The 18,538-nt window shown below is 35.5% G+C and overlaps 1 protein-coding gene across 2 annotated transcripts; it reads right to left on the bottom strand.

Annotated features, from left to right (window-relative positions):
- Positions 1-212: 212 nt before the first annotated feature.
- On the bottom strand, positions 213-15,012 carry CALM2 (calmodulin 2). Of its 2 annotated transcripts, XM_014052551.2 has the most exons (6): positions 14,849-15,012; positions 8,470-8,500; positions 3,164-3,307; positions 2,957-3,063; positions 2,325-2,460; positions 213-838 (listed from the first exon to the last, which is right to left on the bottom strand). In XM_014052551.2, exons 1-6 carry the CDS (start codon positions 14,849-14,851, stop codon positions 810-812), a joined length of 450 nt encoding a protein of 149 aa, XP_013908026.1. In that variant the 5' UTR covers positions 14,852-15,012; the 3' UTR covers positions 213-809. The 2 variants fall into 2 exon arrangements, with proteins under 2 accessions (XP_013908026.1, XP_087573798.1); XM_087717672.1 differs by lacking the exon at positions 14,849-15,012.
- Between the last annotated feature and the right edge of the window lie 3,526 nt (positions 15,013-18,538).

Below are 18,538 nucleotides of genomic sequence, written 5' to 3'. Positions count from 1 at the left end.
TCTCCCATGTTTGTTTTGAAACCACTGCCATTCCTTGCTATATGCCATGCTAGATAGAGCTTAACCAAGTTCAAGCCTAAAAGGTAAAAGTTGCTACTTTTGCTATGCCTAAACACAGCCTTCATTTAGAGTCTAAAAGGTACAAGGATTAATTTCAGAAGTAGACACATTAAAAAACAATGTATAAGCATTCAAAAAAGATTTAGACAATATGAGTTAATTATTTTTTATTGGAAAACAAATATACAACTTGGAATGGATTTGAGGCAAGTTGTGCCATAAGCGGATTCTTTTTAAAATAAGTGGCTGAACAAAAGTTTTTAAAAGCATAGTAACTATAGAAGAAAATGTCTTCTGGTACATGACCAGGAGTACAAAAAATAGTGTACGAGTACCTGGATAATACACCCGTTTTGCAATAGTGCAAACTTTTTAAAGTTCCATATTGTTGACTGTCCATAGTCCACAGAGTTAAGACTACATTTCAACAACATGCTAAATTTCCTAAAATAACTAATTTCAACAGGCATAACCTAGATGATCCCTCATTTAACCAACACCATCTAACTTTAGAAGTGTGGAAGGGCTTAAATATCCAGAGTAAGCCACATGCAAACATTTGTTACTTTGATCATTTTCCCAAAATATCAGGATGACAGATAAAGGGGAAAACATGGAGGAATGAGTTTGTTACTATACATGCATCTCTCTCAACAGAAGGGGAAAACCTTTTACAGATAAGTTACAAACAGAGAAAAAGGCAAATAAACAATTTGTACAAGAAATTTAACACATTCTGTGCAGTGTCTTCACTTTGCTGTCATCATTTGTACAAACTCTGTAAAAGAAAAAAAGATGATGTCATTCAAGTATCTGTGTAAATAGTAAAACAAAACAAAACAAAAACCAAAAAAAAAAACAAAACAGGCAATCTGCCATTTTAGCCAATAAATTTATGCCATTTAGCTACCATCTTGTTTTCTGTAAATTTGTGCAGTGCTTCTCACCATTTATGGATTTCAAGAGTAGGTTCACTAAGCTATTATTCCTAAATAATTTTTAATCATGTTTCATTCATTTAATTAGTAGTAATTCTTTCTAATACACAAAGAATTCATACAAAAAGCAACATCAGTTGTTCACCAATATTGTGATCAGCTGTTTCTTAAGGTACCTAACTAAAATACTGAGCCTTGTTATCTCCAAAATTTTGGTTACTCAATGCTTTATCTTTTAAGGGTCACATTAAAACACATTTTCCAGATACAATTGTCAAGGTTTCTATTTAAGTAATTTAAAAAACTGCAACATTACAAATGTTTTAATTTAAATATCACAAAGTATTATTAGATAGACCACCTTCATGTTGTGCTCTAGTTTTTACAGATCCATAACCAATTTATCAAAAACTGCTACATTTTTTCTTAAGCAAAGGCCTAAATACAGTTTAGCCCCTCAGTATAAAACCTATAATTTACCTCAAACGTCTTTGTTCAAGCATAATTGAAAGCAGGGAAAGAAACCAACCTCTTTAATAGTGCTAAATAACTGGCTGTCAGAATCCTTGCTGATATACTGCAAGCCCTACTGGCATATCTTCTGTCTCACATCAAATAAAAACTAATACTTTTGATCAGATCTACGTTTTAATGTTATTTCTGGCCAGATAAACATGCACTTCAATATTTATAACATAAAGTATTTTTGAAAGATTATAGCAAGTAATTAAGAACCAAATAGTACTTTTCTATTTTTAGTTCCAGTTAAAACTTTACATTGTCACTTTGCAGATATATTTAACACTAAGACATGATTTACTCCAACTATTATTGTTGCAGAGAATCCGTGTTTCTAAAGAGAAAATAAAATGATGCCAATCTTCTGATATCACATTGGGGGCATGGGAATACTAACATCTTTATTTGATTAGCCAGATGCTAGAAACAGACTATTTATCTGATTGCCAATTAATTTATTGCCACTTTGAAATTATGTATTATGAGAAAAAGTTAGATTAGTTGGATTCTAACAGTGCGATTCCTTTGCATTATCTCTCCATTTTTAATGCAAGCTCTCAAAAGGAGAAACTGCACATTGCAAATACTTTTACTGGGTTTTTCAGACTGCCAAATGCAAAAAAAAAAAAAAAAGCAGCACATCCTCTAGCCATCAGAAAAGAAAGCTTTTTTTACTGCTTTTAAGCAGAAGCCATTTTATCACTTCTTTGGCCTTAATTGTGCAGGTGTGTTGAGGCCAGTGGGTTTGATTGTTTGCTAACAGATTCAAGACAACTTATGTTACTAAAAACAATGTATAATTTTTACCTTCATAGTTTACTTGACCATCACCATCGATATCTGCTTCTCTAATCATCTCATCAACTTCTTCATCTGTTAGCTTCTCTCCGAGATTTGTCATCACATGGCGAAGTTCTGCAGCACTAATATAACCGTTACCATCCTGGAAAACATTTGATAGTCACTTTAATTATATTACATTGTTTTAAACTCATATTTTAACAATTACTTAATCAGAAATAACTTGCTTCTACTGCAAAGAAAAGTTGAGGAAGTTAAGACAATTATACAGTTATACAGTTAATTATTGTTCCATTCTTTTTGAACTCATATATGCATACCTGGGAAAGCTCTGTTTTTAGACTGTATTACAGACCAAACTATTTACTGACATTATTTGACATTAGTTACATACTTTAACTGGGTTGGCAGGAATGAAAAAAGTGCACTATTATTGGTAGCACCAACTCTTCTAAAATTTTATAGAACAGATTGTCTGCAAGTTAAGAAAGCTTGCATTAAAAGTGAAATGTAATTCCCTGAAAACAATATGTCATTGCTCACTGGCATTAGTACAGAATTTGTTCTTATCAAAGTGAAAATTTCCCTTGGTTTAAGGCACACAGTACCTTGAAAACTTATCAAAATATCTGGAATACCTTATCAAATACACGGAATGCTTCTCTAATTTCTTCCTCACTGTCTGTGTCCTTCATTTTTCTTGCCATCATTGTCAAAAATTCTGGGAAGTCAATTGTGCCATTACCTGGAAAATAATATATATATTAATAAAATTCCTTTCAATTATATCCAGGTGTTAATGGTGATTAAATTTTAACTACTGAATTGTTTTAAATAAAATTTACCATCAGCATCTACTTCATTGATCATGTCCTGTAATTCTGCTTCTGTGGGATTCTGACCAAGTGACCTCATCACTGTCCCCAATTCTTTTGTTGTTATTGTGCCATCTCCATCTTTGTCAAATAGTGAAAAGGCTTCCTTGAATTCTGTAACACAAAAGAGGAAACCATATACATATATGCTTTCAATAGGATATTGCGTGCCTGATATTTTCAAATTTTATGTAATTAATTTCCATAACAAAACTTTGAGATGAGTCAACTAACCAACTTTTTTAAATTAGTGAACCTTGGCTAAACTTGATAACATAAACAGGACTAACCCAGGTTAGTATGCAAACAAAAACCACCACACAACATCAAATTGAAATTAAATACAACAAAATAATAAAGAAGACATTATTTTTGTACTCTTGCCAAGAAAGCTATATGGCTAAGACCACGAAACCATTATTAAGATGAATGTGACTAAGAATTACATTATAATTTTTCCCCACCTTTTCTCCAAGTTTCAGGAAAAGAAAAGGGATTTAAAAAAACCATGCACCAGTTCCAAAGGAAGAGACTTTTCTTTTGGAAATGTGAAGCCCCTTTATTACCATCAGATAAAAAATCCTTCTATCATATGATGCTCAGAAAGCTACTTCCACAATGGAGATTAGTATATCACTTCTCTTTCTTTTGAAGTTCCCAGATACTGTTTATACTATTATTTAACCTCTCATGTTCCCTACCTTTGGACCTTCTTGTTTTGGGGCTCTGAAAAAAAAATCTGATGCCAAAATAGCATCTATTGTAGAGTCACCTATGTGTGAGCTAAGCAGGTATATAAACTTGTTTAATATTATTTAATAACTAAATCTTCTAAATCTCATAGCACTCACTACAAAAAAGTTAAACCTTTTTTTAAAGAAAATGGTAGTACTTACATCAGTGATTCTCAAAGTTAGCATATTTTAAGTATCTGGGCCAACTCCCAAAAATCGCCCATCAGCATGGCTGGCGGGAGAATTTTGAATGCTGAAGTCCAGAAAACTTTAAAAGTTGCCAAAGCTGAGGAACACTGATTTATTTTAATAAAGTTTCAGCTTACTTCAAAGAAATTTTCATCATGGAAAATGGAAGCAACAAAATAAGATATTCTACAATTATTTACGGTCTTTTAGTCATTGAATTCTTGAATCAATTCAAACTTCAACCACCAGCTTTACAAGATTTTGTTTTCTCCATCCCGGCTATTCCTTTTAAGGCAAGTTTTTAAATTCTGACTTAGGAAATCTCTTTTGAATAACCACATTTTTTCCCATGCAAAGTATTGTGATTACTGTTCAAGTCTTTTACAACATTTCTATAGCTTAGTAATTGGACGAACATGTTTTACTATTAATCCAATTAATATACCTCTTATTGGATCAATTACACTTAAGCCTTATTTAGCTTTAGAACGTATTATAATACCTAGCCAAAATAAGTAAAGTGAACTATTGCCTAATTGGTTTTAAGTTATCACTAATACCAGTAGGAAAACAATTTGCTTGCTATACTATGTTATCAGGGAAAAACAATATATAACCAAAATTGATTTTTGTAGTTAAATTTACCTTTATATAGGATCATCTTGTCCTGAATGTGAAATTTACTTCCTTGATTATCACTGGTCCACACATTCCCATTATTTTTATATTTCCAAACACTAGTTAATTTATCATGGCATGGAGGCTTAAACTCTTTGTATTTGATGTTTGAAGTATTATAATTCTCTCTCCAGAACATAAAATGTCTCCATTTTTAATAGGAATCATATAAAACTATTATCACTTATGCAGGGATAGCCCGTTTCAATATTTAAAACTACAGAATGTACCATTTGATTAAACCAAGGACAGAAGCTATAGGACCAGCATGTCAAACTCAAGATCCAGGGACTTGATCCAGCCCGCAAAGTGCTTAGAGCTGGCCCGTGAGGCCGCCCTGGAAACATTGAAGGACTGGCCCCCAGTACCTCTGCCAGCGAAAATGGCGCTTGGGAGAGCCGCAGATGGCCCTCCCAAATCCGTTTTCACTGGCAGAGGTTGCAGGAGGCAAAAACAGAGCTCAGGAGCCCATTTTCACTGGCAGAGCGCTTGGGCCACCCCTGACACGAGTGACATTGAGCTGGCCATGCCCACACTGAAAAAAATGACTTATGATGCTTTTTTACAATCAGTACAACCTTTGCAGCATCCCTATGGTCACGTGATCAAAACTTGGGTATTTGGTAATTGACAAGTATTTATGACCCATGAAGTGTCAAAGGATTATCTGATCACCTATTGCAACGTTCTGACAAAGAAAGTCAATGGGGATGCCGGATTCACTTAACAACCATATTACTAACAACTGCAGTAATTAATTTAACATCTGTGGCAAGAAAGTTCATAAAAATGGGGTAAAACTCACTTAACTGTCTTGCTTAGTAATGGAAATTTTGGCTCAACTGTGGTTGTTAAGTCAAGAACTTGCCTAATATCCCTGTAAAGTGAACACAGTGGGAATGTGAAACGTGCTCTAGAGGTTCAAAAAGAAACATAAGGACCTCTAGATATACGCAATCAACAGATGGGAAAGTTTGTTAGTGTTTTATCTAGTAGTAGCTCAGTCTGGATAGCACAAAGCCCAGGAAAAAGAGATTCAAAACTTTCAAAGAGACTTTCTTTGGAAGAATTCACTAATAAAAAAGGACTGGGTTACTAAGACTTTATACTTTTATCTTCTTAATTGTTGCTTTAAAACATATTACATTTACCTAATGGTTGCTTCTTCAATTATGTCATACAGTATATAGCTTGATAAGAAACTGGTTAACCATCAAGAAATAGGGTCAATACATATGGAATGATTGCACATAGAATACAAAACTGAAAGTAGTTTTGAAAGTATTCGTATGAAATGAATAAATAAGATTCAAATTGCAAAACAAATATATGAAGAGTAAAGGTGTTGAGAGGAAAGGATGGTTAGAGATGTGTCCTCTAAAAGAGGAGAAAAATTTAAAGTTAAAGTAGAAAGCTAGCTATCAGCATAGGAGACCAAAAATGGAAAAGCAGAAACATAACCAACAGGAATAGAATAAATTAAATTAGATCTGTGTTTATTTTTTCCCCTATATATCACACCTTTCATTACTTTGGCTTTCTATTCCTTTTTGGCTGAGAATGCTATAATTTCTTATTCCCATTTGGGTATAGATAATAGTTGTTATCAGCAATTACTCCTACTAAGTAAGTAAGTGTGTGTGAGCGCTTGTGTGGCTATCTTCAAATACGTTGGACTGTGCCTCTTTCTTGAGACAAAAAAACAGAGCCTTGCTTAGGGGACTGGAACTTTTACCAGCTAATCTTTCATTATTGCCTATGAATTAAGAAGATATCAGAATAAGACCTTCCAAGATGTACCAACAAAAATTATAGGTTTCTGAAAAGACTAGTAGAAAAGTTATATTGCTATGGGAGAAATTTCTAATACTAGAATTTCTAATTCTAGGTAGGATGTCAAATGTGAATATACTGTAAACCTCAGATCTTGATTAACTTTTTATGCCAAGTTATTTTCCCAGTTCAGAGCTATTCTGGAATAAGAAAGTAGGCACATTTCATCTGGAGAGAGAAACTAGCATAATAGCAGTTTCAATCAGCATCTTCACTTTTTAAATATGCAATTGAGTACAGTTTCAATGAATCTAGGTTAATAGTATACACAATTTTAATAAGTCTATCATTAGATTTGAATTATCTTGGGATATTTGTAATGTTTTAAGATTTAAATTTTTTTAACATATGATAATTTATTGATTTTAATGCCTTAACTCTAGTTATGATTTAGCTATCCATCAAATAAATAAATTACTTTCCATATTGAAGTTAATACATTTCTGTCAGCCTGTCGGAGTATAAGATGCCCCTTTTCCCTAAAAAAAAAAAGGCTAAAAATCTGGGTGCATCTTATACACTGAATACAACATTTTTGCCTCCCAAAACCCCGCCCCTTCTCCAAAATGGCCGTGCATAGCTTGTAGGAGGCTTTCAGAGAGCTCCTGGGGGCTGGGAAAGGCAGAAATGGGGAAAAAATGGCCTTTTTTGCTCAATTTTGCCCCCCCCCCCGCAACACTCTAAGCTTCCTAATGCCCTTTTTTGACAAAAAAACAAGCCCGTTTTTGCAAAAAACTGGCTGTTTTTTGCTCATTTTTTGCCCTCCTACCCCCCCCCCCAGGAACACTCCACAAGCCTCCTAAGGGCTATTCATGCCCTTTTTTTGAAAAATGGGCCTGTTTTCGGGAGGTTTGCAGAGTGCAAAAACTTATTTGCCTCTTCAAAACCTTGATGCGTCTTATACTCTGAAAAATATGGTAGGTAAATCAGATACAAAATACAACTAGACCAACTAAATCTACTAAATTAAGGCTACATTACAAGAATCTTGAAATCTGACACTTTTAACCATTTGATCAATTAAGGCAGAGCCTTCCTAATTTTCTTTCTTTAATGCTAATTCCATTTCAGCTACATTAGAGCACCAAAGTAACTGCTTAATTGTATTTCAATAGATTTTTATCTCTTCAACAAACATTCTAACAGAATATATAATATGCTTTGAAATGACACTATTCTGTTTTATTATTTTAGCAATTCCTTTAAAATGTTAAACTAAGGAACAAATATAAGATGAGGTGTAAATATAGAATTACATATAACTGTGATCCATAAATATATTTCTGGATCAACCTTCTGAGATTTGCAAGCAGGAAGTGGATCTTATTTTTGCTATTCCTCTTCTCTCTAGAGTAGCAAACATCCATATTAAAATTTGCTTAGGGGGAGTACTTTTATGGTCACTGTGAGCAAACTGAGTAAGAATATATAGAAATGGCATTTGCAAATACCACTTTTTTCCTCAAGGAATATAACCCAAATATACACATCCAAACACACTTTTACGTATCTATTTAACTGAAAGTTACAAAGAATATATGCTCCTTCAGAAATTCTGTGTAAGGAGTGCAGGCATATACTAATATAAAGAAGTGATATAATTCATGCAGTTCAAACTTTAGGCATGCAGGTAATGCAATATTCTTATTTCAAGTTTAAGAATTTCCTGTAGTTAAATTATAGCTATCTTTAGAATTATAAACATAGTAGTTGAAGTTGCCAGTTATGAGTAAAAAGAATTCAATTAGCAGACAAAATATTCAAATTCTAGCATTATTCCTTTTTTGAAATCTATTGAAATTGCACATTAACACCATAAGTAATATAAATTTGGCATCTCACCTGCGATCTGCTCTTCTGTCAGTTGATCAGCCTAGAATATGTAAACATAATGATGTTAATATATCTTGGCAAACTAGTTTTATATTTACTACTCTTTTTTTTGCAGAATATACAAAAGGCTCTATATTCAGGCTTATAATTCTGAAAACAAAGCAAACACTCTAAGAGGGAATGAAAAGATAAAGGAACTTTGAGAATACAGAGCCAGAATCAAACTATAAATATACATTTAAATGTAGCTATATTTCTGTATAGCTGTACTGTTCCTTGAAAGGAGGGAATAGGCAATGCGCATCTTGCATAGTGCTCTACATCTTTTTCAGCGCAATATTGAAAAACAAATGCAGACCACTGAAGAGTACTGTAGTACTATTTTCTGCTGATTTGGTTGCTAAATAAGACAAGTAAATGTCTTAGGAAGGCTTCACCATGACAAAAAGTCGCAGCTTCAAGCCACAAAGACAGGCCAACACCTTTGACATAGGTCTTCTAATTACTGCAAAAAATAAATAAATAAATCCAAATGGCTCCAGTCAAATAATGGCTATAGCTGAATTCCTTATATAGAGAAAAGAAAACAACTTCTATAGAGCCAGCAGTCCTCAGATCAACAGTAAGGAGAGACTTACCAAGTACCTCTATTACCTCTTCTATTAAATAGTAGCTTTAAATTACAAAAGCAGATTCACTGGGTATTAATCTAACTTCATTCTATTCATGTCAGTGGACTCTAAACCAGTGGCCCCAACCTTTGAGCACCAGGGACCGGTTCCATGGAGAGGTTTTTCCACGGACCGGAGGGGGTGTGGTTTTGCATACTGCCTCCATCCCGCGGATGGGGCTTCACTTGTTTGCGTAGCCTGGTTTCTGGCATGCCACAGATGGTGCCGACCCAGGGTTTGGGGAACCCTGCTCTAAACAGAGCCACTCAGATTTTCAGATTACACAATTTGGCAAAATACATATGAGCTGTAATAAAGTTATAAGAAATCAGAAAAAATGATTTTGCAACTAGTCAATATGTGATATAATGAGAAATTGGTCACTTTCACTATCTATGGACAAGCAAATAAGCAAGCTGGTTAAATAAGGTAACTTTAATTATAAGATAGCACTCTACTGCATACTAGAAAAGTTTAACACTCAATTGTACAATTTTGCATAAACACCTGTAATTGTGTTTGGAAAATGTACTGGACACTTTGCCAAAATATGTTAATTTGCACCTATGCAACAGGATGCTAACAGTACTTATGATACTATAATGTAGAGGAGATTTACCTCATAGAAAATACAGAATATAGCATATATAATACTAAACCTCAGCATATAACAATTCAGGAAATCTGCTCTTATAAAGAACAATGAAATTGCCTATGAAATGTTCTCTCCTCAAGTAAAATGGTTTGGGACAGTTTCCTCAAGCATGAAACATTAGCCCAATATATATTGAATTTTAAACAACCCTAACCCTTCTGAATCAACTATGTAACTTTACCTTAACATCTTTAGAGACTATCAACTTACACATATATTGCCTAAACTTTTCAGTATACTAAAATAAAACCCTGCAGCAAATTTGACAGCTCAAGCTAAAAAAAAATCTAAACAGTCAGTTGGGAGCTTGTTTGTGAAACTAATGGTTGACAAACGTGTCTGGCTGTTAATTTTTCTCTATAAACAGTTCAGTATATTTGAATCCTACTTAAAATGACCTCAACATGCCTAATATACAAGACATGCATTACATCTCATTTCACTGTATCATACAAGGACTGAAATGTTGATTCCCAATGTTCTCTAATGGGCAAATCAATATGGAAAATTTGAAAAATTAAGGCCTGGAAAAGCAAGTAGAAAATGGCTGTTAGGATTCTCAGAATGTTCTCTGCATTGCATAAAGAGGAAAAATAATAAGTGAGGCTGGAACATCAATGAAATGTGATTGTTTTAATCACATATACTTGAACCGAAGATCAATCTGACTTTAGAAAAAGATTTTATGAGTTACAGGATATGCAGAGCAAAAGAAACTACGGAAATCAGAACTAGGAAGGGGAAAAGATGCAGTAACTTTCTTCATGAATTAAAAGCATTGTACCACTATACTGAGTCCAACACTTCTATCATGCTTCTAAATAAAGCTGTTTTTATTAATTTATCTCTTCAATATTATTGTATTATATTGTATCTACAACTTATTTTTATTTTGTTTAATCTCAATTATTATGATTAAGCAGTAAATTAATAGTCACATCCTTTTGGATTTAATGCTTAGGTATTCTAGTGACAAAATAGAAACAGCTTTTTCAAATCTTGAAGCACTATATATAGTTGACTACATTGGTCATTTTGTCCATGCCCTAGTACAGCTCAGGTTCGAGCTGAAATTATGCTAAGTTAGGCAATTGGATATATTTCTGAAGTTTTCAATTACAATGCCCATAAATACACAATTATGCTGCATATTAAAGGCTTTAAAAACTGCAATATAAATAATTGTTTATTAAGTAAAGTTATACAAAGATTGTGAAAAGGGCTCTTCCCCAAAACAAGTAACAGCATTTTCTAGAAGGCTCAAACACTTAAGGATTTTATAAGATACTTTCCACATACATGTGCCCACACTGCAACTCTGTCAGAAGTACCAGTAGAAACTCTGAACAAGGATGAATGCAGACTCACTTAAGTTGGAGAAGCCTCTAAAATAGCTATTCAGAAGCTTCGGAAAGATGCAGCTGCTGCAAACCTTCAAAACGTTTTCTATAGCCATGTCAGACATCAAACTATCCATTTACCCATACTTATTGAATTATGGGGGGCAGACAAGCAAAGGAAGTTATGTTAGTAAGTAAAACAGCTGGAGAAAAAAATCTTAAACGCTGTACAGTATCATCACCACTATCACCTCACTTAACATAGGTTTAGTAGGGCATCTCCTGAAGGCCCATACCATAAAATTGCTACTTGATATCCAGCTGGGGCTGTCAATTGATAGAACCATATTCTGCAGTAGAAGATTTTTACATCCCTAACCACCTGCAAATGTATTCTATGAGTTGGAAGACTCTTCCCTTCCAAGGAGATTTGAGGGTACAACAATTAAAGAAAAATAAAATCCTGTTGTGTAATTTAAAATATACTGTTCTTCATTTCTACAATTGGTGCCTTCAAAGAAACTTAATCTAATTAAAGCAACTACAACTCGTCAATGATCAGGAATTAAAACTTGTTTCCCTTCCCTAAACAAATTCTCATCTACCAGTTCTCAAATTCTAGAAAACAGAAAATTCTAGATCCACAATTAGAATTGAGTCTATTCTTTGACTCTTTTGTCACTCTTTTCATTTTAAAAAAATGATTATAATAGAGCAAATAGGAGGAAGAAGGGATATTAGATATATTTACTACCTTGAGTTCCTCCTAAAAGTAAATGTGGGATAAAAATAAAACTTTATTAATTAAAACTAAGATGTCTAAACGCAGTATGTAAGCATAACACAACTGTATGGTATCAGATATTATAGACAATATAAAATGTTTAACTGAAAAATATGCATTCTGACAGTGGGTTGGTTCTTCAACAGTTGTATAATTGCTATTACAAGGACTGGGCACATGAAAAATAAAACAAATAGTAAAACTGATGTTAGATAAATGACCCATCTATTCAAGAATAGCTCTATCAATATATAACAAGCAAAAACTGCTTTAACAGACATTAGAAGTGAATTATTCAGCTATTGCTATCAATTACTCAAATCTGCCTTTTACACTTTGTACTTCATTCTTCCTTGCTGGAAAGAATCACTTATGACCTTCTACAGAGGCATAACTGCACTATGGCCTACAGATAAATGTTCATGACAAATTCTAGATTCCCAGGTGAAACTGTTGAGATCTTGATTTCTCCCTAGAACACAAAGCAAGAATCTGAAATTTTATCCAAAAAATCCACAAGGCTGAGCAACAGAAATAATTCTATAATAGAAAACATTCAAGAAATTTCAGCAATTCTAAAAAGGTCAAAAAAGGCTAAAGCCTCTTAAATTCAAAGTCCCACGGGGAAAGCACACATCTTACAGCTCTCACGGAAAATGAAATAAAGCCTCCCTGTAATATAATTTTATGCTTTCAAAAAATACTCACATCTATGATAAAATGTATGTATATAATAAAAAATATATATTATATAAAATATATATTATATAAAATATCTCTACTTAGTGAATAATTCTAACTTGAATGCACATAGTTTATTCACTCCATTTTAAGAATTCTTCAATATGGAGTCTTCAATTGGTCATTTAACTCATATTTAAATTAAGATACAAAGTGTCACAAATATGGAATCATTACAGAAAGGCTTTAATAGTTCTAATCTCTAGAAATAAACCCTGCTACAGATAAGGAAGTTAAATTCCTACATGTTAGCATAACATTTTTTTAGCCTATGTGATCTGGTAGCTAGGATTTTTCCAAATTCCAGCCAAATATTTATATTCCAAGCTTTGCTTTAAAGCAATCTACCAAAGATTATGGAGGCCATTCTGAAGAGCTGTTATCATTGAGGTCATGTAGCAAAAGTAGAAATCTGTATATAGGTTACTTGCACAGTAACTTTGCAAGTTGCTTAGAAAATCATCTGCATTCCTGAGATTCTTTTGTTCTTCATACTCCATTATTTCAGTGAAAAAATTATACAGTACAAAGATTTACATTCAGAAAACAAAAGATAGTTTAAATTCATAAATATTTATAACAGTCAACTTGAAATGTTCTGCAGGGTAACAGAAAATGAAGTGATTGGCTCTGTCTAGCTGCTGAGGATGTAGAAATTAGAATCCTCTGATACTGATGTTAAGAACATCTAAATTTATCCTGTGCTCTGAGGTTCTATACTTTTTATGGCCACTGAGAAGTTTGTTGTCCTGGATAAACTTTCATTCAGCTTTAGTATTAAAATAAATCATTTATTCATTAAGCAAAAAGAAAAAAATCAGTCATCTCAACTATTTCCACTCAAGAAGAGAAAATTCACTTAGAAAGGTGGAGTGAGCACAGAATCCACATTTATTTCAACATCCAGAACTCAAGATTTAGCAGTAGGGCTTTCTTGCTCAATTCCCAGTCTTCTCAAATTTCAAGCATTTCTTTACAGGTATGAAACTATATTACCGGTTAAACATATTACTTGTTAAAATATAGAAAGTACAATCAAATCTTTTTGGAATGGAAGGTACAGTAAAATAGCAGCTTAGCATTGTGATTTTAAGGGTATTCCTTAGATTACCATATTTTCTTTCCTGATGAAGTGTCTATATCCAAATCATACAACTTTCTAATGATTATTTCTCCTCATACTTAACATTCCTCAAAATTCCCTAATATGGCTTCACTTATGTTAACCTAGGAACCTCAGAGCATTAATGCACCCTTAACTCAACATCCTATCCCAAAAAGTCTGCACAGAAATGTTACAAGATTTTTCCCCCAGTTTTTACTGAGATTCCTATTTTAGCTTCTTGCAATTCCTGCAGTAGGAAGAAAACACTCTCTCTACACAAACACAAATATTCCAATGTAGCTCCACGCTTTAACCCATTAGATTTTTTTTCCCATGGCGCGCGACAGCACCTTTTACGTTAAATGAACCTTACTTTTCCGGGAAAGCAGAAACTTTGCAACTCTTTAAAAAAAAGCAAAGCGGTTTAAACTTCAGGTGTGATTTTTGCAAAGCCGATCCCCGCTTACTTTCTCCCAAACATTCTCTGCGAACAGAAACTGCTCCCGATTTCCACCCTGCGCCACCAAAAAAAAAAAACCCCAAGCCGGGGCGCCGTCACATTTCTGATAACTCCCGCCTCCCACCCGCGACGCCTCAAACGTTGCACGAGCAGCAGCGACAACTCGGTTGTTACAGCAACTGAATTTTACCCGCCCTCCCCGCTTCCTACCGCAAACGGTGTTCTCAGGACACCCCCTTCCTTAAACGAATCTAACAAGGAAAGAGTTACCACAGACCTTCTGTTCCTTCCCCCACACACACACTCTCCGCTCCCAGCATGGCGCCGAGAAAAGCAGCCGGCGTCCGTTTGAATTCTTTAGTCGACGTTGACACGAGCGCGCGAGAAAGTCGGACTTCAGCGCGCTCTTTCTCAACTGGTCTCAATGTATCGGCTGTCCTTCCATAAGATCGACATCCCCCTCCCAACACACATGATGCCTACCCGGGTCCCCGCATCGCCCCACTAGTTTTAAAAAGTGACATTTTAAAGCAATCCATTCCTGGTTCTGCTGGTAACTACCGCGATCACGCCAAATCGCCCCACTTCCCCCCCCCCAAACCGATCCTCGCCCTCCCTAGGCACTTGCTAACCATTGTGGCCTGGCGGCGATTACTGCAGGCTAAGGATCACGATTGGTGCCGCCTTGTTCGGCACAGAAGATAGGAGTGCGCGCCGTCTGCTGCCTCTTCAGCTCCTAAAACCCAAACGCCTCGGCGATTCACCTCACACTGAACGAAGCACGCCTGCCGGCAGCGCCTCATAAACCACTTCACTGCTTTCTGAAATCCATCCGCGCCTTCTCCTCCCCCCTCCCTTACACCATAGCGAAAATGAAAAGCGCGCAATAAAGGAGATCCGGTTCCGCAACTAGCGTATCAACCGTCGCTCCCGCTATGTATTCCGTTCCTTCTCCTCGAATTTTATTTTTTTTGCCTCAGACACACGAATAGGTTCCTTTCCCTAAAGATAAAAAAGGGAATTGTAAAAAGTAGCTCTCTTAAAGTAAAATTTTCGAGTAGGGTTTGTTTGTTTGTTTATTTATTTATTTATTAACGAGGGATTTTTTAGCGCGGCGAAAGAAGATGGACGAAGGAAAACGTGTGAGTGAGTGAACAACGAACAGGCTCCTCTGATTGGTGGCTTCGTACCTGCAATGCGTCACTCGGGCATGCACAGTCTGGCTCGGGAGCCGTGCGCCCTCTATTGAGGAGTCCGTGAGGGCGCGGGCGCGGGGGCGGGTGGGAGTGTTAACTGGTAGGCGGTTGGGGCCGCCTTTGAGTCTTGGGGGAAACCGGCGCTGGCGCAGTACGCGCACCGCGACTGGAGGGCTTCTCGCGGTGAATGGAAAGTTCTCGGGCCGAAGCCTTGGCTAAGGGAAGAGAGGAGTGAGCTTTCCTGGGGAAGGAGGAAAGGGGATTTGCTGGATGGAAGATTGTGGAGTGGCAATAAAGTCCTGGAGGGCAACATGCGAAGCAGACCAGTTTCCGAGCCTCAATTGTTTTGAGGATCGGGCTGGAGGTGGAGCCGAAATGCGTAGTGCGCCGTATCGTCCTGCGCTCGCCAATGTTGCAAAAGCTGTGCAACCTGAAACACGCTTTCAGGGGAGAATCCAGCCCTATAAGCTTAATGGGATTTACTCAACATGCAGAGCCAGCCGCTCCTGCACCACTCTAGGCGGCTAACAATGCAACCAATATCCAACGGGGCTTCCTTTTTAATAACCCAACAACTGTGTCAACCCAACCGCCCAAATGTAGGTTACAGGCAAGCCTTGGGTGGAAAATAAAGTTCGGAAGAGGCGAATAGATTTGCCGAGGACTTAGGTCGTCGGAACGAATGCCGGTCGTCTCCGTTCTTGGGAAGGATCATAGGGGGTGGAGGACCCCATTAGAAATGACCGAATGGAGGTACAACAGAAGACCTTGACGAGGAGCCACAAGATTTTAATTAATAGAAAACAAGGGCGTTCTGTCACAGCAACTCGGCTCTCCCTTAAAAGGGGGGGGAGGGTTGGTCAGAAGGGTTTCGGTGGAGACCACATACTCTTCTCCCCTGTCCATTTCATGTCAAAAGTTTGGATACACGTACCTGCTGTTACTGCAGTATGTAGCAGACGTGTGCGATGTGGGAAATGTGGTGGCTCACGTGCTTTTGTGCAATGCGAAGAGACAGAGGGAGCAAGTTGGATGCAGTAGTGATAGTAAAATATCGCCTAAACTGCCAATTGTTTTCTAGTGGAAAACAAGGCTGAAAAGAGAGGGCAAAGGCTGAGGAGAATCAAGAAGATTATCTGGGATTTCCTATAGGAAGGGAAAACAATGAATAATCTGTTCAAAAGACTTAAAAGAATTTTACACATTCTTTCCCTGGCATACAAACTTGAATATTAGCTTCAGAGGCAGTTTGTAAAGTAGGTGTTGGCCAGTCTTTCTTTAAATATGATTAATTCAATGTAGAGATTGTAAGGGTAATAGGGAGGTGAAGGGACTGAATGTTGTATGGTGTATGCATCTTTAGTAGTATGTGAACAAGAGTTGAGTATATATTGATTGTCAGCTGAATCAATATTGTCTCTACTTGGGAATCATGGCTGGTGAAAGTTGTCTTTTGAAATCATCAGATGTTGCAGCCAATAAAGAGTGGGGTATATCTGTTTTTAGATTTTATATACATATATAAAGAGCATTGTAATTTGTTGGGTTAAAACAGTGAAGGTAAATAGAAATGTTGAAATCAGGATTAATTTGCAGACAACTGAATAGATTTGATTCCCTGGCTCCATCAATACTGTTTTTTGTCAATGTCCTATTAACATGTTAGATCATTGCCTCTTTGGAGCCAGTGAAATTTTGGCTATGTGTTATAGATAGCACAAAATGGCTGCAGTGGAAGAGCTGCTCCATTCATAAATACTGGGACTGAAATCAAAGGACATTTTCTGGAGTGTAAACACATGAAGTAATATAATCAAATTTTAAGTATAAAGCTGAGATGGAAATCTGAGGCCCAATTTATTAAGATACTCCTGGTCTTACTTTTTAACTCTGTACCACAGAAAACAAATGAGCCTTGTGGTCCTAGACCTCAGTATAGTGCTGGCATGATAATTCTAAGGAATGTACAATCTCAAGAAGGAAGAGAATATATCAATAGAAAAAATGTCAAGTATGCCAAAATAAACCAGTTAATATAGAATAACATTTATCATGCAGAAGCATTTGATTTAAACAATTATTTTTAATTTTTAGAAAGATTTTGGAGCCCTTAGGGAACCCAGAGTTATTCTTGGAAATAAAAATGGTTCTGAAATTGTGCACTTCATTTTCAACATGACAACATCCCAATTAAAAATAATGTCTTTAAAAATCCAAATAAAAGAAGGAAATAAGCATACTGTGTACTAAAGATAGTGTAGCCACTGCAATGCCCATTGATGTCATGCTGAAGACTTAAAGGTTTCATTGCAAATTCATTAGAAATTATATTAAAATACATATATTGTTATGATCCAGAGGAACAAATGTGCTTTTTAAAGGATGAGGGAGATCGAAACAATCAGCAAGTATGGCTGAATCGTTAATTCTTCATTATGGAAAAAATTCTATATACTATACCATTTACATTTCAAATAGATGCACATCTAGAATGCTATTAATATTAGCTACAGAGTTTAGTTATTAGCTACACAAATATTTGTGTGGCACATGTTTAAAAATCATAAAATAATGATAGATAAAGATTTTCTATTTTGAATTTCTGAAAAATTTCTAAACGTTAGGCATTTTAAATAATCTGTTTTCTAATGAAGCATTCATAAGTGATTAAAAGACAGGGTATTCTACCATGAATTGTATGCCTCATAATTTATGTTATGTATTAAATCAGCCTCATTTCATAATTTAATGAATATTGCATATTTTAAATGTGATTTGAAGTGTATCGTGACAAAAAAGGCAGAACAATTGTAAACAAAAATTGTAGATAAATATCTTACATATTTGTACATCTTTATGTTTTTAACTATTTAAATCTTACAAATTTAAGAGTCCCAAGTACTCAAAACATACAGTAAACCTCCATAATTGAGGTAGGCTTGAATCAGAGTTTCCACATCTGACACTTTAACCATTATACCATACTTGCTCTCAGAATGCAAAATAAATGTACAAATAACAGTAGTGGTATCGTGAAGGTCCATCTGGCCTGGAAAGAATTGGTCTATTCTAAAAAATAATAAATCTCCCTGAGATAGCATTCAGTTTAGTTTACTTTCAACACAC

The sequence above is a fragment of the Thamnophis sirtalis genome, unplaced genomic scaffold (assembly GCF_051295495.1).
Source record: "Thamnophis sirtalis isolate CommonGarterSnake01/CBP01778 unplaced genomic scaffold, rThaSir2_p1.2 scaffold_6, whole genome shotgun sequence".
Lineage (NCBI taxonomy): Eukaryota > Metazoa > Chordata > Lepidosauria > Squamata > Natricidae > Thamnophis > Thamnophis sirtalis.
The sequence above is the reverse complement of the archived record's forward strand: the minus strand, read 5'-3'. Positions and strand labels throughout refer to the sequence as shown.